The following is a 23,003-nucleotide window of genomic DNA, read 5'->3' on the forward strand; positions in this document are numbered from 1 at the left end:
ACGCTGTGGCGTTTGGTGTAATCAAAGTACCTTTCTGGTATAAGTGATTTACATGATCTCATGGTTATAAGGACTAGGTAACTATGTATCGAAAGCATATAGCAAATAACTTAATGACGAGATGTTATGCTACGCTTAATTGGGTGTGTCCATTACATCATTCATATAATGATATAACCTTGTTATTAATAACATCCAATGTTCATGATTATGAAACTAATCATCCATTTATCAACAAGCTAGTTAAGAGGCATACTAGGGACTCTTCGTTGTCCACACATCACACATGTACTAATGTTTCGGTTAATACAATTATAGCATGATATATAAACATTTATCATAAACATAAAGATATAAATAATAACCACTTTATTATTTCCTCTAGGGCATATCTCCTTCAGTCTCCCACTTGCACTAGAGTAAATAATCTAGATTACATTGTAATATACATAACACCCATGGCATTCTGGTGTTGGTCATGCTTTGCCCTAGGGAGAGCTTTAGTCAACGGATCTGCTACATTCAGATCAGTGTGTACTTTGCAAATCTTTACTTCTCCATCTTCGATGTACTCGCGAATCGAGTGGTAACGCAGCTTGATATGCTTCAGCCTCTTGTGTGACCTTGGCTCTTGTGCATTGGCGATGGCACCCATGTTATCACAATAAATGATTAATGGGTCCAATGCACTAGGAACCACACCGAGCTCTACAATGAACCTCTTCATCCATACCGCTTCTGATGAAGCCTCTGAAGCCGCTATGTACTCTGATTCTGTTGAAGACTTCGCCACCGTGCACTGCTTCGAGCTTGCCCAGCTTACTGCAGCACCATTCAATATAAACACGTACCCAGACTGTGACTTAGAGTCATCAGGATCAGTGTTCCAACTTGCATCGGTGTAACCGTTTACAACGAGTTCTTGGTCACCTCCATAACAAAGAAACATATCCTTAGTTCTTTTCAAGTACTTCAGGATATTCTTGACCGCTGTCGAGTGTTCCATTCCTGGATCACTTTGATATCTGCTAGTCAAACTAACAGCATGTGCTATATCCGGTCTAGTACATAGCATGGCATACATGATAGATCCTACTGCCGAGGCATAGGGGATATTACTCATCCTTTCTCTTTCTTCTGCCGTAGCCGGTCCTTGAGTCTTACTCAAGACCTTGCCTGGTAACATAGGTAAGAACCCTTTCTTACTTTCGTCCATTCTAAACTTCTTTAGAATCTTGTCCAGGTATGTACTCTGTGATAGCCCTATTAGGCATCTTGATCTATCTCTATAAATCTTAATGCCTAATATATACGATGCTTCACCAAGGTATTTCATTGAAAAACTATTATTCAAATAACCTTTTACACTGCTTAATAGTTCTATATCATTCCCGATCAATAATATGTCATCTACATATAATATCAGGAATGCTACAGAGCTCCCACTCACTTTCTTGTAAATACAGGCCTCTCCATGACACTGTATAAACCCGAAGTCTTTGATCACCTTATCAAAGCGTCGGTTCCAACTTCTTGATGCTTGCTTCAGTCCATAGATTGAACGCTGAAGTTTGCATACTTTGTCATCATTTTTAGGATCGACAAAACCTTTGGGTTGTACCATATACAACTCTTCCTCAATGTCTCCATTAAGGAACGCCGTTTTGACATCCATCTGCCAAATCTCATAATCGAAAAATGCAGCTATTGCTAACAAAATCCTCACAGATTTTAGCTTCACTACAGGTGAGAAAGTCTCATCGTAGTCAACTCCTTGAATTTGTCGGAAACCCTTTGCGACAAGTCGAGCTTTATAGACAGTAATATTACCATCAGCATCTGTTTTTCTCTTGAAGATCCATTTATTCTCGACAGCCTTTTGGCTATCAGGTAAGTCTATTAAAATCCATACTTTGTTATCATACATGGATCCCATTTCGGATTTCATGGCTTCTTGCCATTTGTTGGAATCTGGGCTCATCATCGCTTCTTCATACGTCGCAGGGTCCTCATCATTGTTATACACACTTTATGTCATATTTATGCATTTATTGGACTAACCTATTAACAAGATGCCACAGTGCCAGTTTCTGTTTATTATGTCTGTTTATTGCAGAAAAGGCCCAAAAACCAAAGTGCTCGGAAAAATCCAGAAAAATCACAGAAATTCTATTTCACCGGAAGACTCACGGAGCCAAAAGGGCAAGCCAGGGGGAGGCCCAGGGCCTCCTCATAATAGGTCGGCGCGGCCAAAGGGGTGGTCACCCCACCCTATGGGGTGGACCCCTCGGGACTCTTCCGACTCCGCCTCTTCGCCTATAAGATGCCTCGTGACCTAAATCTTCGACACCGATTGATGAAACTCCAGAAAGACTCCAGTGATGCCGCCGCCATCACGAAACTCTAATTCGGGGGACAGAAGTCTCTGTTCCGGCACCCTGCTGGGACGGGGAATTGCCCCCGGAGCCATCTCCATTGACTCCACCGACATCTTCATCGTCATCGCTGTCTTCCATGATGAGGAGGGAGTAATTCACCCCCGAGGCTGAGGGCTCTGCTGTAGCTATGTGGTTCATCTCTCTCTCTATGTGATCTAGTTGAATATCATCTATGTGCTACTCTAGTGATGTTATTAAAGTAGTTTATTCCTCCTCCATGATGTAATGTTGACAGTGTGTGCATCATGAAGTACTTGGTATATGCTATGATTGTGATCTCTTGTACATTATCAAGTTAAATATTACTATGATGGTATTGATGTGATTTATTCCCCCTTTCATAGCTTGTCGGAGACAGTGTGCATGCTATGTTAGTACTCGGTATAATTGCGTTGGTCTATCATGCACTCTAAGGTTATTTAAATACGGACATCGAATGTTGTGGAGCTTGTTAACTCCGGCATTGAGGTGCTCTTGTAGCCCTACACAATTAATGGTGTTTGTCATCCAACAAGGGAGTGTAGAGTGGTTCTATTATGTGATCATTGTTGAGAGTGTCCACTAGTGAAAGTAGGATCCCTAGGCCTTGTTTCCACACATCAAATCTCCGTTTGTTTACTGTTTTGTTGCATGTTTACTCGCTGCCATATTTTATTCAGATTGGTATTACCACTCATACTCATCCATATTACTTGCATCTCACTATCTCTTCGCCGAACTAGTGCACCTATACATCTGACAAGTGTATTAGGTGTGTTGGGGACACAAGAGACTTCTTGCATTGTGATCGCAGGGTTGCTTGAGAGGGATATCTTTGACCTCTTCCTCCCTGAGTTCGATAAACCTTGGGTGATCCACTTAAGGGAAAACTTGCTGCTGTTCTACAAACCTCTGCTCTTGGAGGCCCAACACTGTCTACAGGAATAGAAGCGTGCGTAGACATCACTTTGCTCCGATGCTCTATTAAAAGGAATACCTTAATTGCCAGTAGATTCCCTTGAGGCCCGGCTACTGTAACAGCCCCGGATATACCCTATTAGTTTTGCTTGTTCCTTTTTTTTATGCATCATCGTGCATCATGCATCATATCATCCACAAGATTTTATCAAATAAAATTATTTTTAATAAAAACTATTTTGTGCCTTCCCTCTCATATGGTTTATTCAACCCTCTCTTATTTATTTATTTTAAAACCCAAACCCCTCCTATAGGCCTCTCTCTCCCTGGCCCAGTCTGTCTCCCTCTCTTTCCTCTCAGCCCGAGCCTGGCAGCCCGGCCCAACTCTTTTCCTCCCCAGCCCGTACCCCTTCGCAGAGGCCTCTTCTCTTTTGCCTTTTCTTCCTCGAGCACGAGAATGGCGTGAGGCTACCAGACGTCACACCGCACCACCACTCCCCACCTGCTCCCCTCTACTTTTATCCCCACCCCAGCGCCAGAAAACCCTAGCCCTTCTCCCTCCCTCGCGCCGCCACTCCCCTTTTTCCTCCACCCCTTTGCTCCTTTCCCTGTAACCAAACGAAGGAGAAAAACACCACAGTAGCATCTCCACCTCGCCATGGCGGCGCCGCTGCAGACCTCCCATCGCCGAGCCGAAGCCACCAACAGATGCGCCTCGTCGTCCTCTTCCTCCGTGTGCAAGGAATCGAGCTAGAGTTTCTCGAATCGAGCACAAGGTCGCCGATTCCCTGCGCAGTTCGCCCCTTTCGTCTCCGATTCCGGCAGCCACCAACCTCCCCTATCCTTGCCGACCACTTCAACGCGTTCCTGGTGAGAAACCGCGTCTCCTAGACCCCTCGCTCTTCCTGTTTCTTCTCCTGGACGCGCCGCCGTCATTGACCGCCGCCCATCGCCGTAGGTACCCGTTGTCGGTGTTGCTACGTTGCCTCCCCGGCTTCACCTCCACCAGATCCCGCATCCTTGTGATCTTCCGCGTCGAACGCGCCCCCTCCCATGCCCTGATTCAGGCGGAATCGTGAGATCGATGCTGGACCTGCGAGCTCCGCCATTGACGTCCTGGCCCCGAGCTCCGTTGTGAACAGCTTCAAAAGGACGCGTGCCTCAGTCTAATCAACATCCACACCCTAGCCTGTCTGGTTCGTTCCTTTGTCCTGGATGAATAGATCCTGAGTTCGAATCCTCTATCTGTGTGATAAACACAACCTTTTTTATCTTTTTCCGATCCTGACAGGTGGGGTCCTGTCTTCAGTGTCTGTTGACGCCATCTCAGCACATCTCCGCCTTGTCAGCGCCTCGTCACCTCCCTGGCCCCGCCGGTCAGCGACCCGGGCTAGCTTCTGCCTCGGTGAGAAAACCCCGGCATCTTTTCTGTTTTCTGGAAAATGGTAGAAAATGTTATAAACTTGCAAAAATCATATCTCCCGAACCGTAACCCGAAATAAAATGTTTTATATATGCAAATTGATCAGAAAAACATAAGGAACATTAATATGTCATCCATTCATCTGTTTGCATCTCGCATCATATCGCGCATTGATAGTCGTGCATGTTCACCTTACATATATGCGGAGTATTTTGGATTTCCAACTATGGTTTTCCCCGCTCTGTTTAATATTGAAGTAGCGCACCCCTGCCATGTCTTGCCATGCTAATCAACACTTAAAATTGTCGGTAGAAATGAAACTCCAACCTAATTTGTGTGTCCGGGGTTCCGACTCCGATTAAATTGGATAAGATGCATTGCACCATCTATGCCATGTCATGCATATCATCATGAACATGCTGGATCTTCTTTATCCGTAGTAGTAAGACTTGCATACGTTGTGTGTTCCAGCATTTGCTTCTTCCCGGATAGGATCGCGAAGTGGTGTGGTGAGATACGACAAGTTCTCCGGATGTTCCTCGGCAAGCTTTAACAGGCAAGCATTTTCCCCTATACTTCTGCCCCTGCAGAAGTCGCTCACCTATTTTATTTTGCCTTCTCCCTCATGCTATCCTTAAGTTGCGTTCTTGTCACGTGTCCTTTCCACTTGTTACCTTAAGCAGCCCATATTGCCACCATCACCTCCCACGGCTATTATTTGGTTATCGAGTCTGCCCTTGCGAGTCGTAGTGCATGCTAGTGCTGTTTTATCTCATTACTGTTGTTGTTATCCTATCGGGTTATATGTTGGGAAGAATCATGGTTACTTTAGTTGTTGATAATTGTTTAGCGGAGGCATCAGTGGGTCAGCTGCTTGTTTTGTGACGGCTCACTTGTGTTTCCTAAATATCTCAGGACCCCGAGTTCTTGTTATCTGTTCCGAGACTGAGCGCTCTAACCACATGTGGGTATGCTTACCGGGTCTCCCCTCGACCACTGCCGGAATCTACAGCTTTCTCCAGTGGCCACAACTAGTTTGGATGTTTGTTTTGTTTCTCCCGGGCGTGCAAGCTTGTTTCTTTGTGGTCAGATGATATGATGTTACTCTTGGGGAAGCCATGTTGCCTTGTAACCCCGTTGTCTCTTGCACGCTCGTAGGATGCGGTACGTATTGCTGAAGATGGATTCACCCTGCGGGCACTGTTTTCATCCGAAAGCCGTAGACGCAAACAGCTAAGTCCGCGTCGGAGTTTCGATCGGGCTCCGAAACGGGTTAACTTAGTTAGGTGGCTTCCTGGACATTGTTATAGTGATGGAGAGTGCGTGTCGTGATATCCACCTGTCGTAAGTGGGTTGATCATGCGTGTGGGCACATTTGGGCACCCCTGCAGGGTTACAATCTTATCGATAAGCCGCGTCCGCGGTTATGGACGACTTGGAGCTGTATGACTCGACCATAGACAACTTACACATGTTGATTCAATACTAATAACTTGCATAGTAAGATAGAACAACTTAAATAATAAATGATTAAAACTTGACAACCGTGTGAGTGCCTTTGTAAGTACTTCCTTGCGAGGGGGGAACATATCGGTTGGGTTATGTTTGCAGAGTATAGAATTGTTAGTTTATGCGCTCTCTCATCTTCTCTGATTAGACGAATGTTGTAGAGTGTCTCTATAGGTTTTTAGTGCTTGCGCGCTGCCGCTTAACCCCACCATATTGTCCATGACGTTCCTCTTGCGTCCTCTAAGTCCCCTGCGTGCCTCAAGTACAAAGGACGACTGGTTGACGAATGCTTATACGTCTTGAAGTCTTGTTAAGTACGAACCCGTACTTATTGCTGCTTCTACGGGATATAACCGGGCAGGTATGAAGATATGTTCGATGAAGACGATGTTAGCAAGGTTACCCTTCCGGCTTGGCCTGGGCAGGGTTATGGATGCCACTGGTTATCTTCAGGACTCTTAGTCCAATTTGTATCTTGTCCGTACTCGGACGTATTCGATCTTCTGTATGATTTGGATCTTTGTATTGTATATTTGTATCTTGACTCGTTGGAGTCGTTGTTGTAATATATGTTTCTTGTGGGCTCTATTGTAATCCTGTTGTAATGTTACCGCTCGTGTTAATTCCTCTAGCATCACGTGTGTGAATTGTCGCGCACGTCGTGTCGGAGGGCGTCTCAGAATCGATATCGTGCGGATTTTGGCGGAATCGCTGGAATCCTCATGGTACCGGTTCCGGGGCGTCACAAGTTGGTATCAGAGCTCAGGTTGACGGTACCCCACTAGTCCAGCCTTTAGGATAACCTTGCCAACGGACGATGTGTCTAGTGTCAAAACCTATTTTCTAAAATTCGTTGGATACTTTTGATTAGCTCTGATTTTTCTCCTTACCTCTATTCTTTCTCATCTTACCTATGCGAGTTTTGATTCTTCTCTCTTATCTGAGTTTTTCAAAGTCTTAGGTTTCTACTCGGGTTGGACGATCTATGCCTTCACCTATTAGGTCCGATCTTCGGAGGTCCCGACGAAAGCCCCATCATCAACAACGGAACAACGATTTCTTGTTAGTGGTGTCGCCCGATCAACCTGGAGGAAGAATTCTTGTTAGTGGTGTCGAGGAGCTCGACACATCGCCAGAAGATCCGATAGTTCACCTCTCTCCCCCGTACCTTGAGGTGGAACCTCGGGGCGAGGTTCCTTGTTAGTGGTGTCGATTGTAACAGCCCCGGATATACCCTATTAGTTTTGCTTGTTCCTTTTTTTATGCATCATCGTGCATCATGCATCATATCATCCACAAGATTTTATCAAATAAAATTATTTTTAATAAAAACTATTTTGTGCCTTCCCTCTCATATGGTTTATTCAACCCTCTCTTATTTATTTATTTTAAAACCCAAACCCCTCCTATAGGCCTCTCTCTCCCTGGCCCAGTCTGTCCCCCTCTCTTTCCTCTCAGCCCGAGCCTGGCAGCCCGGCCCAACTCTTTTCCTCACCGGCCCGTACCCCTTCGCAGAGGCCTCTTCTCTTTTGCCTTTTCTTCCTCGAGCACGAGAATGGCGTGAGGCTACCAGACGTCACACCGCACCACCACTCCCCACCTGCTCCCCTCTACTTTTATCCCCACCCCAGCGCCAGAAAACCCTAGCCCTTCTCCCTCCCTCGCGCCGCCACTCCCCTTTTTCCTCCACCCCTTTGCTCCTTTCCCTGTAACCAAACGAAGGAGAAAAACACCACAGTAGCATCTCCACCTCGCCATGGCGGCGCCGCTGCAGACCTCCCCTCGCTGAGCCGAAGCCACCAACAGATGCGCCTCGTCGTCCTCTTCCTCCGTGTGCAAGGAATCGAGCTAGAGTTTCTCGAATCGAGCACAAGGTCGCCGATTCCCTGCGCAGTTCGCCCCTTTCGTCTCCGATTCCGGCAGCCACCAACCTCCCCTATCCTTGCCGACCACTTCAACGCGTTCCTGGTGAGAAACCGCGTCTCCTAGACCCCTCGCTCTTCCCGTTTCTTCTCCTGGACGCGCCGCCGTCATTGACCGCCGCCCGTCGCCGTAGGTACCCATTGTCGGTGTTGCTACGTTGCCTCCCCGGCTTCACCTCCACCAGATCCCGCATCCTTGTGATCTTCCGCGTCGAACGCGCCCCCTCCCGTGCCCTGATTCAGGCGGAATCGTGAGATCGATGCTGGACCTGCGAGCTCCGCCATTGACGTCCTGGCCCCGAGCTCCGTTGTGAACAGCTTCAAAAGGACGCGTGCCTCAGTCTAATCAACATACACACCCTAGCCTGTCTGGTTCGTTCCTTTGTCCTGGATCAATAGATTCTGAGTTCGAATCCTCTATCTGTGTGATAAACACAACCTTTTTTATCTTTTTCCGATCCTGACAGGTGGGGTCCTGTCTTCAGTGTCTGTTGACGCCATCTCAGCACATCTCCGCCTTGTCAGTGCCTCGTCACCTCCCTAGCCCCGCCGGTCAGCGACCTGGGCTAGCTTCTGCCTCGGTGAGAAAACCCCGGCATCTTTTCTGTTTTCTGGAAAATGGTAGAAAATGTTATAAACTTGCAAAAATCATATCTCCCGAACCGTAACCCGAAATAAAATGTTTTATATATGCAAATTGATCAGAAAAACATAAGGAACATTAATATGTCATCCATTCATCTGTTTGCATCTCGCATCATATCGCGCATTGATAGTCGTGCATGTTCACCTTACATATATGCGGAGTATTTTGGATTTCCAACTATGGTTTTCCCCGCTCCGTTTAATATTGAAGTAGCGCACCCCTGCCATGTCTTGCCATGCTAATCAACACTTAAAATTGTCGGTAGAAATGCAACTCCAACCTAATTTGTGTGTCCGGGGTTCCGACTCCGATTAAATTGGATAAGATGCATTGCACCATCTATGCCATGTCATGCATATCATCATGAACATGCTGGATCTTCTTTATCCATAGTAGTAAGACTTGCATACGTTGTGTGTTCCAGCATTTGCTTCTTCCCGGATAGGATCGCGAAGTGGTGTGGTGAGATACGACAAGTTCTCCGGATGTTCCTCGGCAAGCTTTAACAGGCAAGCATTTTCCCCTATACTTCTGCCCCTGCGGAAGTCGCTCACCTATTTTATTTTGCCTTCTCCCTCATGCTATCCTTAAGTTGCGTTCTTGTCACGTGTCCTTTCCACTTGTTACCTTAAGCAGCCCATATTGCCACCATCACCTCCCACGGCTATTATTTGGTTATCGAGTCTGCCCTTGCGAGTCGTAGTGCATGCTAGTGCTGTTTTATCTCATTACTGTTGTTGTTATCCTATCGGGTTATATGTTGGGAAGAATCATGGTTACTTTAGTTGTTGACAATTGTTTAGCGGAGGCATCAGTGGGTCAGCTGCTTGTTTTGTGACGGCTCACTTGTATTTCCTAAATATCTTAGGACCCCGAGTTCTTGTTATCTGTTCCGAAACTGAGCGCTCTAACCACATGTGGGTATGCTTACCGGGTCTCCCCTCGACCACTGCCAGAATCTACAGCTTTCTCCAGTGGCCACAACTAGTTTGGATGTTTGTTTTGTTTCTCCCGGGCGTGCAAGCTTGTTTCTTTGTGGTCAGATGATATGATGTTACTCTTGGGGAAGCCATGTTGCCTTGTAACCCCGTTGTCTCTTGCACGCTCGTAGGATGCGGTACGTATTGCTGAAGATGGATTCACCCTGCGGGCACCGTTTTCATCCGAATGCCGTAGATGCAAACAGCTAAGTCCGCGTCGGAGTTTCGATCGGGCTCCGAAATGGGTTAACTTAGTTAGTTGGCTTCCTAGACATTGTTGTAGTGAAGGAGAGTGCGTGTCGTGATATCCACCTGTCGTAAGTGGGTTGATCGTGCGTGTGGGCACATTTGGGCACCCCTGCAGGGTTACAATCTTATCGATAAGCCGCGTCCGCGGTTATGGACGACTTGGAGCTGTATGACTCGACCATAGACAACTTACACATGTTGATTCAATACTAATAACTTGCATAGTAAGATAGAACAACTTAAATAATAAATGATTAAAACTTGACAACCGTGTGAGTGGCTTTGTAAGTACTTCCTTGCGAGGGGGGAACATATCGGTTGGGTTATGTTTGCAGAGTATAGAATTGTTAGTTTATGCGCTCTCTCATCTTCTCTGATTAGACGAATGTTGTAGAGTGTCTCTATAGGTTTTTAGTGCTTGCGCGCTGCCGCTTAACCCCACCATATTGTCCATGACGTTCCTCTTGCGTCCTCTAAGTCCCCTGCGTGCCTCAAGTACAAAGGACGACTGGTTGACGAATGCTTATACGTCTTGAAGTCTTGTTAAGTACGAACCCGTACTTATTGCTGCTTCTACGGGATATAACCGGGCAGGTATGAAGATATGTTCGATGAAGACGATGTTAGCAAGGTTACCCTTCCGGCTTGGCCTGGGCAGGGTTATGGACGCCACTGGTTATCTTCAGGACTCTTAGTCCAATTTGTATCTTGTCCGTACTCGGACGTATTCGATCTTCTGTATGATTTAGATCTTTGTATTGTATATTTGTATCTTGACTCGTTGGAGTCGTTGTTGTAATATATGTTTCTTGTGGGCGCTATTGTAATCCTGTTGTAATGTTACCGCTCGTGTTAATTCCTCTAGCATCACGTGTGTGAATTGTCGCGCACGTCGTGTCGGAGGGCGTCTCAGAATCGATATCGTGCGGATTTTGGCGGAATCGCTGGAATCCTCATGGTACCGGTTCCGGGGCGTCACAGCTACCACCGGCTGGTAGGACAAAAGATGTTATGCAAGTTTCTCATTGCGAGCACGTATAACTATATATGGAAAACATGCCTACATGATTAATAATCTTGATGTTCTGTCTTAATGCTATTTCAATCCTATCAATTGCCCAACTGTAATTTGTTCACCCAACACTTGTCACTTGTTATTGGAGAGTTACCACTAGTGAAGATAGCTGGGAACCCCGGTCCATCTTTCATCATCGTATACTCGTTCTATATGTCATTGGAAGTAGTATCAACTATTTTCTGGTGCCATTGCCTCTGTGTTACTATTACTGCTGCTGTGTTACTGTTACTATTGCTCTCATATTACTGCTGCTTTCAGATCACCCCTATTACTAGTGCTTTTCCAGGTGCAGCTGAATTGACAACTCAATTGTTAAGGCTTATAAGTATTCTTTACCTCCCCTTGTGTCGAATCAATAAATTTGGGTTTTACTTCCCTCGAAGACTGTTGCAATCCCCTATACTTGTGGGTTATCAACCACCACTCCGTGAAGGCTCCCTCCGAAGGAGGCCCCGAAGTGGATCGGATCCAGGAGAGGACCTCGTACCAGACCGTCCTGGAGAATGGGCATCCGGTGAGTAGATGTGTCATTGTCTCCTTAGACGGATCACAGAGTGGGAATCTGAGCATATGTGGTAGGCCACGACGCGCCAGCCTCTCACCGTCCAACACCTGTCAAGGCAGGCCATCCAGATAAAGAATTTCACCCTCAGAGGTGCCCAGGATCTCCAGTTTAGCTCCCAAGATGCTGAGGCGATCACCCCGTGAAAAAGGGCCTCATAGCAAGACTGGGAGGTGTACTGGCCATCCATCGTCCATCTCCAGTTCATCCTGTCTTGTTCCGCCGAAAGCTGGAGCTCCCTTAGCCTGCCCCATAGTTGTATGTATTGCCATAGTGCAAGGGTGCTAGGTGTTCTAGCTATGTTCGGGATCCAAGTGCGGTCTAGCAGTGCCTCGCGTACTGTACGCAACATCATGTGTCGTTTAGGTACCAGCGCATATACCTCCGGCGCCAACTCCTTGATGGATCTGTCGTCCACCCATCTGTCCTCCCAGAAGAGAGCGGACTCTCCGTTGCCCACCACCATCGCAGTGGATGCCGCAGATATGTCCAACTCCGCCTTCGAGAACTGCATGTCCAGCCTGCGCCGCGGTCGTAGGGGGTTCGTGCGCATCCTCTACAGCCAGCGCACCCTAAGGCTGATAGCCATCCATGCGAGGTCTGGGATTTCGAGCCACCCAGGTTAAGTGGTCGGCACACCCTAGCCCAATTCACGTGGCAGTGACCTCCGTTGGCCTCTGCCCTGCCCTCCCAGAGGAACCCGCGTAGGATCTTGTGGACCCGCTTAAGCGTCTTCTTGTTCAGTCCCAGTACCATCAACTGGTGCAGCGGGATCGCCGCAAGCACCACGCGGATCAGCGCCAAGCGCCCTGCACGCAGCATCATAGATGCACGCCACGCCAGCAGCTTGTCGGCTAGTCTGTCCAAAAGTGGTTTGAATGACTCAGCCGTCAGTCGCCTGGTAGACAGAGGGATACCTAGGTACTTCACCGGAAAATGCGCTAGCTGGCACTCAATGAGTTCCACAGCGCCCACGGCCTGCTCGTCAGAACAAGCTATGGGGTACACCGAGCACTTAGCGAAGTTGGTGTGCAAGCCGGAGGCATGTCCGAAGAGCTCCAGAATGCCTTGAACCGCATGCAACTCCGTCTCATCCGGGTGACAAAATATCACCACATCATCCGCATATAGCGACATGGATGTCACCAAGTCACGCCGCGCCAACCATTGCAGCATACCCAGCCCGGCGGCCTTGGCAAGTACCTTGTTGAGCGAGTTCATCACCAAGACAAAAAATAATGGTGAAAAGGGGTCGCCCTGTCTCAGTCCCCTCCGATGCCAAATCGAGGGGCCTGGATCGCCATTGAGCATCACCCGAGTACTAGCCGTGGCGAGCAGTAAGGAGACGAGCTCCCAGAATCTCGGCCCGAACCCGATCTTCTGGAGAATCTCCATAAGGAATCCCCAGGATACCGACCCGAAAGCGCGAGCTATATCCAGCTTAAGCATCACCCTCAGCTCCTTTCCCCGCTGCAGGAATTTAGCTGTCTGTTGGACCAACATGAAGTTGTCATGAATGCATCGTTCGCGACTGAAGCGCATTGGTTACGATCCACCTGCGACTCCAGCCGGGGGGGCTATCTAGTAGCCAAAGTTTTCGCCACCAACTTGGCGAAAATGTGGATTAGACTTATCGGCCTATAATCACCTAGCACCATAGCGTCCAGGCGCTTGGGCAGCAGAACCAGCAAGGCCTGGTTGAGGCCCTGAAATCCGCGCCCACACATCGTGAGTATCTTGTCAAAGGCCGCCATGAAGTCAGCCTTGACCACACCCTAGCACTTCTGCAAGAACTCAGCCGTGAACCCGTCGGGCCCGGGGGCCTTTCCCGGCGGAAGATGCCTGATCACCTCTTAGACCTCCTCCTCAGTAAACGCCACCTAGAGCTCAGAGAGGTCCTCTGAGGCTGTGCCCAGAAAGTCCAAGTCCAGCGAGTGTGTCTGTTCCACCGAGGTGTCGAGCAAGCCCTCAAAGTGTGCGAAGGTAGCTTCAGCCATGGCCGCATGGTCCGATACAACAGCGTCATTCACCCTCAGGTTGTGGATCACGTTCTTCTGGCGCCTATAGGCCGCATGCTGGTGGAAGAAGGCCGTGTTGGCGCCCCCTCCCTCATCCATGCAATATTTGCGTTGGCGTGCCATCGTTCGTTCTAGAGAGGCCAGCCCTAGGTAGGCCTGCTTGAGCTGCGCCGGAGTCGACGCTCATCAGGGGAGAGCTGTCGAGATTCCATGGTGATGTCAAGCCTCAGCACCACCTCCCGCGCTATCATCAGCTGCAGTTTGACACATCCTATCTTCTTATCGCTCCAGATCATAAGGTTGTGCGCTGCGAGTTTCAGCTTAGCGGTGAGCCTCCTAAAGGGGTATGTGTCCCCCTAGACCACCTCCCAGGCGCTCTGAACCACCTCCTTGAACCCATCTAGCTTCAGCCAGAATCGCTCGAACTGGAATCTCTTCCGTCCTGATGACTGTGTGGTATAGTCAAGGAGGAAGGGGCAATGGTCCGCCACAACCGTCGCCAAGCACCGCAAAGTGCAACTACTGTGGAGTTCCTCCCATGCCACCGTGACGAACACCCGGTCGAGCCGAACTAGGGTGGGAGTCTCGCGCTCGTTTGACCACGTGTAGCGTCGGCCATGCAGGTAGATCTCCTTAACCTTGCAGTCGTTCAGGAAGCGGCGAAATTTGCCCATCATCCTATGGTTTAGGTTACCGTTGTTTTTGTCCTCAGCCCGGTATATCATATTGAAGTCCCCACAGAGGGCCCATGGGCCTTGGTGGATTCCGCGGATATCGCGTAGTTCATCCAGGAAGACGATCTTGTCAGCCTCAGCCTGGGCCCATAAACGCAGGTCAGCCACCACCATGGTTCCCCTCCCAGGGGTGACACCCTTGCAGTGATTCTGTTAGCACCTATGTGAGCGCTGTCAAGCTGCGCCACCCTGATCATCCCAGCCACAATCACCCCACCACGCGTACCAGACGTCGGCAAGCAGAAGTAAGCGTTAAAATCCGCGTCACTCGCTTCCATAACAATGGTAGGGGTTACAGTCGATAGTTTCGTCTCCTGGAGACAAACGATAGATGTACCCGTGGTACCTATAACACTCCTAACACCCGTACGCCTTGCGCGATCACATTGGCCACCATAACCTTAGGTTCATATAACATTGGAACGACCAAAAAACACCTGAGAAACCCACGTCAGGGTCAGGGTCAGGCCTCCAGGAGGCGACCACCCGACATCCCCATCAACAGCGGGGAGCAGCCTCCAATCAAGGAGAGCGTCCATCTGTAGAACTCCGCAATCGCCTCAATCATGTCATCCATCAAGGGGAGCTCGTACATCTTGTGGTAACCTTCTAGGGCAGCCACCGACGGCGCCTAATCTCCGGAGAGTAGACCAAGCCTGCGCATCAGATTCTGCACCACCTTCATCTCAGTGTTCATCCCTCCCAACTGCTTCGCAATCCTCGAGCTCCATCGTGGCTAGAAGTTTAGTTCCACCAATCTCCGTCTAATCGTTGGGGTTTGCATGAGGGCATCCAAGCGCGACTTCGCAGCTTCGAGGAATTCCCCCAGCGTCCTTGGTCGCGCCAAAGCTACCGGTGCCCTAGGTACCGGTGTTTGTCGCGCTATCTGGAACAACAGCAGCGGCGAGGCGAAGAGGCACACCATCGGAGAAGAGACACGAGGAGAGACCACCGTGTTGTTTACTTCGCCATCCATGACGGGGGCAGATCTGTGTGAACACCCGGATTTTTACGTCCAGATGCCTATTATGCCATTCATCGCAATCCCAGGAATATTGTTTTTGCGAGACATAATAGATTGATATCACAGAACATCATTCATTACAACATCATAATAGTCCTACAAATAAAAGGATCACATGATCCAGTCTCATTACAATAATGGTTGATCTATTGATCAATTACAAAACACATAGCGGAAGCGAAGTAGCGGTTGTGGTCCATCTGTTCCACAGGCAACTATTGACGTCAGGAGTGGTCCTATTTGTCGTAGACGTCCTGTTGTCCTTCATCCTGGTACTGGGGCTCATCTTCATAGTCTGGCCATTTGAATAGCCAGGGACACAGCCATGAGTACTTGAAAGTACTCGCAAACTAATACTAGTGTAAGCACTATCAACTATAGTAATGTGGTTCTAGCTCTAGGTTCATTTGCATAAAGCCAGTTTTATTTCATAAACACCTTAGTAATAAAAGACTATTTGATTGTCTAACTAACTCAAGTGAGAACATTAGTGTCATTCCCACAACTCTGTTGTGATTCAAAGTCAAAGTCACCTTTCAAATTCAAGTCACAAGTCACCATTCATATTTTGGAAAAGTTCTGATGAAGGAACAGTATGGCCTTTCCAACTGTCCATGACCGCGGACGCAGCTATTCGAATAGGTTTACACTCTGCAGAGGTCGCACACTTGTGCCACAACAATTGCAATAATCTGTCAGGGGTAACTGGCCCTGATTTATCACACTCAGTGTACGGACTACCAGTCATAACCTTTCATATACATATCCTAGTACTGGCTCCTCTCCCCATGAGCTTGGCCTCCCAGTGAAGACCAACCGTCAACCTGGGAACTGCACAGGGCTTGGGTCGGACGTTCACCTCATTTCACGTCATTTCACTCTCAGTGGAGGCAGCCTCGGCATAACCCCTATGACGCTTGTTCAGAGGGAACCCATACTAAAATACATAAGTTTCCAGTTAAGCCCTACCCAGATTCAGGTATTGTGGGGGTACTTAAGAATTGGAATGGTATCGCATCCAAACCCAACCATCAGTTTTGTAAAATTCACCAAGTCATTCACAAGTCATATTCACCTTCAAAATCTTTCAATAGAATGACTCATCATTCCAAGGTTTTCAAAGTCATTTCATTTCACAAGTTCCCATCTAGAGTAGTCACCTTTAGTTGTTAGCACTAGCAACTAGTCATGAGGGGTGCTAACTAGCTTATAGCTTTCTAGGCTCAGTGTGATGCTCTTGTACTACAACATAACTAAACCAAGTGAATTCATGAATCAAAATTAAACCTTGATAAACCAAAGTCAAAACTTGTAAAGTAAAAAACTTGGGATAGGATCATTAAGCATAAAGTAATATGTAATGGTGCCTTGCTCTTGTAGAGCTTTGCACTAGGGCAACTTGCAAGAATATTAGCTTGCCTTGGTTGGGGTAGTGATCAAAGTTCTCTTCCTCTTCTTCAAAGTAGACTTCCTCCTCCTGATAGTCTTTGGCACTAGAGTCTATAAACGAATACGAGGATACAATCACCAAACAATACTTAAGTAAACTAATTAGCCTTAGTGGGTCACTCAAGATGATCTAGCATCATCCTAACCATTACTCAACATTAGACTAGGGTTTCTTCCTTAGGGTGTGAAAAATAACTTCATCTCAATTAAAAATTCTATTAGGGTTTCTATTTAGTTCTTTGGGAAATAATTTCCCCTCCTTGAATCTTGTTAATATTTAATCTCCTCAAATGATAGGGTATAAACACATGTTGACCAAAGTCACATTTCATATTTATCATTTGAGAAAAATGATTTAAATGAGATTCATCATCTCATGTAATTTAAATGCTACTTTGATTTAAGATCCTCAAGTGAGCAAATATGAGACCATGCAACTAAGGGTCATCACATTACTTCACACTACTTGGGAAGATGATTTAAATGAGGTGCTACACCTCATAGATTTAAATTTCAAAATTTTGAAATAGTGCAATTGCTCTAGAAATGACTACATAGCCATTGTTTGCATTATAGCTCAAAAATTATTACAGAAACTATATAATATTTTTGTATACTAAATTAGAGGGGTTGAAATGTGAATCATAGCAATTGGATTCACCTCAAAACTCATTAGGGTTGATTTTATAAATTTATTTGAATTCTGAAAACTCTATGTCTTGTGATTTTTACTGTTCAAGTTCTGCAATATATTTTGATTTGAATCCAATTGGGTTGGATAGATAATTTCACAGGCTTTCCAAATATATAAAATTTATCAAATTTGGCCGAGTAAATTTGGAGATATTAAATATTTAGCAAAGCATATGAGAGCAATTTAACAGAAATAAATTAAAACCAAGTTTGAATTTAAAACGGGTGCGGGAACGAAGTTGGGCCGGCCCAGCTGTGGCCTGGGCCACGCATGCATGGCGCATGCACGTCGCGCACGGGCGGAGCACGCGGCACGTTGGATCTGGATCGGACGGCGCTGGGCCGTCTTCTACCTCCTGATGCTGCAAGCCTGCGACGGCGATTGTGCTCATCTCCGGGCACGGTTGGTGGCGGGGTTTGGTGCGTCCGGCGAGGATTTTCAGTGTCTACAAAATGGTATAGGCGTTGGAGGCTGAGGTGGCGAGAAATGGGGTGGCTTTTGGCGTGGCCACCGGCGAGCTTCTGGCGCCGGTGAGCTGCGAGGAGGGGAAGAGAGTGGTGCTAGGAGGAAGAGAGGGAGGCTGCAATGTTGTGTGGTGATGTCCAGGTCATGGAGGGGGGTTTATATAGCTTCCAGAGAAGGGAACGCGATGTGGCCGGCATGGCAGCGACACCACAGTGCACGTCGTGTGCAGGCCTCTCCGGCACGGCTACAGCGTCAGCCATGGAGGTACTGGGTAGGTGGTGACGCGCGCGTAGTGGAGGGCTTGATGGCGTCGTGTGCAGGGCACACGGGTTCGAGGCCGACGTCGGCGTCCTCGCGTCAAGACGTCGTCCTGGCACGGGAGAGGGTCAACGGTCATGTCTAGTAGTTGCGTGGGAGTGAGAGGAAGCTAGTGGCGCAGGGAGAGGGGTTGGGTTGCAGTGTGCACGCAGGGAGGTGATGATGTCCACGGGAGGGTGATCATGGACATGGCACGGGTTGTCTTGGTCCACCACTTGCTCTCCTCCACCAAGGATCATGTCTGGCGGGTATAGAGGGTCAAGTCCAAGGTGTGTGACAAGGTGAGAGAGAGGGAAATGGTCCAGGGGTAGGTAGTGCATGGTGGTGTCATTTGGAGTGGCATGACATGGCATTGGGTGGGTGATGTACCTTTTATTTGTCTCCTAGGTCATGGCATGCTGGTGTAATGTAAATCCAAGGTAATTGACAAGGTGGGCATGGTAAAAGAGGGGTAGGACAAGCACATTTGATTTTAGCAAAAAGTGTATGTGACATAGTCATGGCATGGTGTGTCTTGTCTATGCTTGATGATGTCAAAGATAAGTGATGTCATGGTAGTTGGTGTGGTACAAATGGTACTATGGATGAGCTCAAAGAGAGAGAGGGAGTGAGGTGTGAATAGTGGTTGAGAGTAGGTGTACCTTTATGTAGAAATTGGATTCTCATGTAATAACCTCATGTGTTGGTAAATTTTGCTAGGTTTCTTCATGGATGAGTTATAGATGATATTTGGCAGCAGTGGGTGGCATTGGTTTGGGATTTGTAAATGAGTTGTGAAAAATTTATAATTTGGGGGAATCTAGAATTTGTTTCAAAGTGGCATTTTGGCTTGACTATTGTGAGCAATGGTCAATGATTTGGTCAATGTGGTCAACCCGAAAAATGTTCATCTTGATGAGCTATTGGATGAGGTGCAAAGAGTTGAGAGGGTTTGGTTTGAGAATTTCTTGATACAAGGGCTCAAAGTGGGTAACATTTTATTTTGGAAGATTTTGACCATTACCATATGCATTAGGGTTTTTCACTTTTCTTTTTATTTTTCTTTGATTCGCTTTGAACCAAGTGGTGTTGTGTTATGTTCTTATGTACTAATTGAGTTTAGATTGGTGTTTCATCATTTCAAACCAAGAATTAGGGTTTAGGCTTAAATTGGCAATTTGGCCATTACTCTCATATACCTCTATGGACATTTTTATTTTCTTTCGTTTCAGCTTGGAGGGCTAATAGAAAGTTAGAGTTGTGGAGGCGAACTCTCGAATAGAAAGGTTTTAGGCTTAGTAGGACTAAAATTGAATACATGAGGTGCAGTTTCAGTTCTACTAGGCACGAGGAGGGAGAGGTTAGCCTTGATGGGCAGGTGGTACCGGAGAGAGACACTTTTCGATATTTGGGGTCCATGTTGCAGAAGGATGGCGATATCGATGAAGATGTGGGCCACAGAATCAAGGCTGGTTGGATGAAGTGGCGCCAAGCTTCTGGAGTACTCTGTGACAAGAGAGTGCCACAAAAGCTAAAAGGCAGGTTTTATAGGACAGCTATCCGACCTGCGATGTTGTATGGCGCTGAGTGTTGGCCAACGAAGAGAGGACATATCCAACAGTTAAGTGTAGCAGAGATGCGCATGTTGAGATGGACATGTGGCCACACAAGAAAGGATCGGGTACGGAACGACGATATACGGGAGAGAGTTAGGGTAGCACCGATTGAAGAGAAGCTGGTCCAACATCGTCTTAGATGGTTTGGACATATCCAACGGAGGCCTCCGGAAGCGCCAGTGCATAGCGGACGGATAAAGCGTGATGAGAATGTTAAGAGGGGTCGTGGTAGACCAAACTTGACATGGGAGGAATCCGTTAAGAGAGACCTGAAGGTTTGGAATATCGACAAAGATTTAGCCATGGATAGGGGTGCGTGGAAGTTAGCTATCCATGTTCCGGAACCATGACTTGGCTTCGAGGTCTGATACGTCTCCGACGTATCGATAATTTCTTATGTTCCATGCCACATTATTGATGATATCTACATGTTTTATGCATACTTTATGTCATTATTATGCGTTTTCCGGAACTAACCTATTGACGAGATGCCGAAAGGCCAGTTGCTGTTTTCTGCTGTTTTTGGTTCTAGAAAGGCTGTTCGGGCAATATTCTCGGAATTGGACGAAATCAACGCCAAACCTCCTATTTTTCCCGGAAGGCTCCAGAACACCGAAGGAGAGTCGGAGGAGAGCCAGGGGCCCCATACCATAGGGCCGCGCGGGCCAGACCCTGGCCGCGCCGGCCTAGGGTGAGGCCACCCTGTCAGCCCTCCTGCGCCGCCTCTTCGCCTATATAACCCCTTTCGACCTAAAAACGCAGTACCAATTGACGAAACTCCAGAAAGACTCCAGGGGCGCCGCCACCGTCCCAAAACTCCAATTCGGGGGACAGAACTCTCTGTTCTGGCACCCTGCCGGGACGGGGAATTGCCCCCGGAGCCATCTCCACCGCCGTCTTCACCGCCATCTTCACCGCCATCGCTGCCTCCATGATGAGGAGGGAGTAATCTACCCCCGAGGCTGAGGGATCCGCTGTAGCTATGTGGTTCATCTCTCTCACATGTACCTCAATACAATAATCTCATGAGCTGCTTTACATGATTGAGATTCATATGAGTTTTTGTATCACTATTTATCTATGTGCTACTCTAGTGATGTTATTAAAGTATTCTATTCCTCCTGCACGGTGTAATGGTGACAGTGTGTGCATCCGTGTTAGTACTTGGCGTAGGCTATGATCATGATCTCTTGTAGATTGTGAAGTTAACTATTGCTATGATGGTATTGATGTGATCTATTCCTCGTACATAGTGTGAAGGTGACAGTGTGCATGCTATGTTAGTACTTGGTTTAGTCGTGTTGATCTTTCATGCACTCTAAGGTTATTTAAATATGAACATTGAATTGTGGAGCTTGTTAACTCCGGCATTGAGGGTTCGTGTAATCCTACGCAATGGTGTTCATCATCCAACAAAAGAGTGTAGAGTATGCATTTATCTATTCTGTTATGTGATCAAAGTTGAGAGTGTCCACTAGTGAAAGTATGATCCCTAGGCCTTGTTCCTAAATACTGCTATTGCTGCTTGTTTACTGTTTTACTGCGTTACTACTGCTGCGTTACTCTTTGTTTCTTGTCCTGGGCAAAGCACTTTTCTGGTGCCGTTGCTACTGCTTATATATATTCATACCACCTGTATTTCACTATCTCTTCGCCAAACTAGTGCACCTATTAGGTGTGTTGGGGACACAAGAGACTTCTTGCTTTGTGGTTGCAGGGTTGCATGAGAGGGATATCTTTGACCTCTTCCTCCCTGAGTTCGATAAACCTTGGGTGATCCACTTAAGGGAAAACTTGCTGATGTTCTACAAACCTCTGCTCTTGGAGGCCCAACACTGTCTACAGGAAAAGGAGGGGGCGTAGACATCAAGCTATTTTCTGGCGCCGTTGCCGGGGACCTGAAGGAACAAGCTTTCCTCCCTCGTCAACTACGCGCCAGTCCTGGACAGCATCAAGTATTTTCTGGCGCCGTTGCCGGGGAGGAAAGGTAAAAGACACTCATACTCCGGTTCCAGGTAACAGTACTTTTCTGGCGCCATTGTGTTTGTGCTCGAAGCTATTTCCTTTAGATCCTGCAATTGCATCTTTTTGTTTCTTGTTTACACTAGTTAGGCATAATGGAAAACAACAAAAATATGAGAGATCTTTATGAACTTTATCTTGAATTAGGACATGATGTGTTTGAAGACAGAATTAAAAAACCCATGGAACTTTATATGCATGCTAATGGGAATGTTATTAATATGAATGCTTTGAACACTATTGTTGCTAATGCTATGGAAAATTCTAAGCTTGGGGAAGCTGGTTTTGATGAGCATGATCTTTTTAGTCCCCCGGGCATTGAGGAGGAAATTTTCTTTGATGATACTTTGCCTCCTATTTATGATGATTATAATGATGATAGTCTTTTGTTACCACCTGTTATGGAGGATGAATTTGATTATGAATACAATATGCCTCCTATATTTGATGATGAGAATAATAATGATAGCTACTTTGTTGAATTTGCTCCCACTACAACTAATAAAATTGACTACGCTTATGTGGAGAGTAATAATTTTATGCATGAGACTCATGATAAGAATGCTTTATGTGATAGTTATATTGTTGAGTTTGCTCATGTTGCTACTGAAAGTTATTATGAGAGAGGAAAATATGGTGGTAGAAATTTTCATGTTACTAAAACACCTCTCTTTTTGCTGAAAATCTTGAAGCTGCACTTGTTTTATCTTTCTATGCTTGTTGCATTATGCTTCTTGAATTTGTTTATTTACAAGATTCCTTTTCATAGGAAGCATGTTAGACTTAAATGTGTTTTGAATTTGCCTCTTGATGCTCTCTTTTGCTTCAAATACTATTTGTTGCGAGTGCATCATTAAAACTGCTGAGCCCATCTTAATGGCTATAAAGAAAGAACTTCTTGGGAGATAACCCATGTGTTATTTTGCTACAGTACTTTGTTTTATATTTGTGTCTTGGAAGTTGTTTACTACTATAGCAAC

At 46.8% G+C, this 23,003-nt stretch overlaps 1 protein-coding gene and 2 long non-coding RNA genes across 3 annotated transcripts; 2 read left to right on the forward strand and 1 right to left on the reverse strand.

The window, feature by feature from the left end:
* Positions 1-5,057: 5,057 nt before the first annotated feature.
* On the forward strand, positions 5,058-6,853 carry LOC139830663 (uncharacterized). Its single transcript, XR_011743691.1, has 2 exons — positions 5,058-5,314; positions 6,629-6,853. It is a non-coding gene; the product is annotated as an uncharacterized lncRNA (long non-coding RNA).
* Positions 6,854-9,007: 2,154 nt separating this feature from the next.
* Positions 9,008-10,907, forward strand: LOC139839154 (uncharacterized). The gene is made up of 2 exons (XR_011756852.1): positions 9,008-9,344; positions 10,659-10,907. It is a non-coding gene; the product is annotated as an uncharacterized lncRNA (long non-coding RNA).
* A 762-nt stretch (positions 10,908-11,669) lies between these two features.
* On the reverse strand, positions 11,670-13,458 carry LOC139830188 (uncharacterized). The gene is made up of 3 exons (XM_071818189.1): positions 13,360-13,458; positions 12,359-13,192; positions 11,670-12,260 (listed from the first exon to the last, which is right to left on the reverse strand). The coding sequence occupies exons 1-3, from the start codon at positions 13,456-13,458 to the stop codon at positions 11,670-11,672; spliced, it is 1,524 nt and encodes a 507-aa protein (XP_071674290.1).
* Positions 13,459-23,003: the final 9,545 nt, after the last annotated feature.

The sequence above is a fragment of the Lolium perenne genome, chromosome 4 (assembly GCF_019359855.2).
Source record: "Lolium perenne isolate Kyuss_39 chromosome 4, Kyuss_2.0, whole genome shotgun sequence".
In the NCBI taxonomy this organism is placed as follows: domain Eukaryota; kingdom Viridiplantae; phylum Streptophyta; class Magnoliopsida; order Poales; family Poaceae; genus Lolium; species Lolium perenne.

Bases quoted from the DNA above. Each gene is read 5' to 3' on its own strand.
- LOC139830188 (XM_071818189.1), bottom strand. From the start codon at position 13,458: ATGGCGGCCTTTGACAAGATACTCACGATGTGTGGGCGCGGATTTCAG. The intron at 13,193-13,359 runs GTGCTAGGTGAT...TTGGTCCAACAG, and splicing joins CCAAGCGCCTGGACGCTATG to ACAGCTAAATTCCTGCAGCG. The intron at 12,261-12,358 runs GTGAATTGGGCT...CGCTGGCTGTAG, and splicing joins CCAACGGAGGTCACTGCCAC to AGGATGCGCACGAACCCCCT.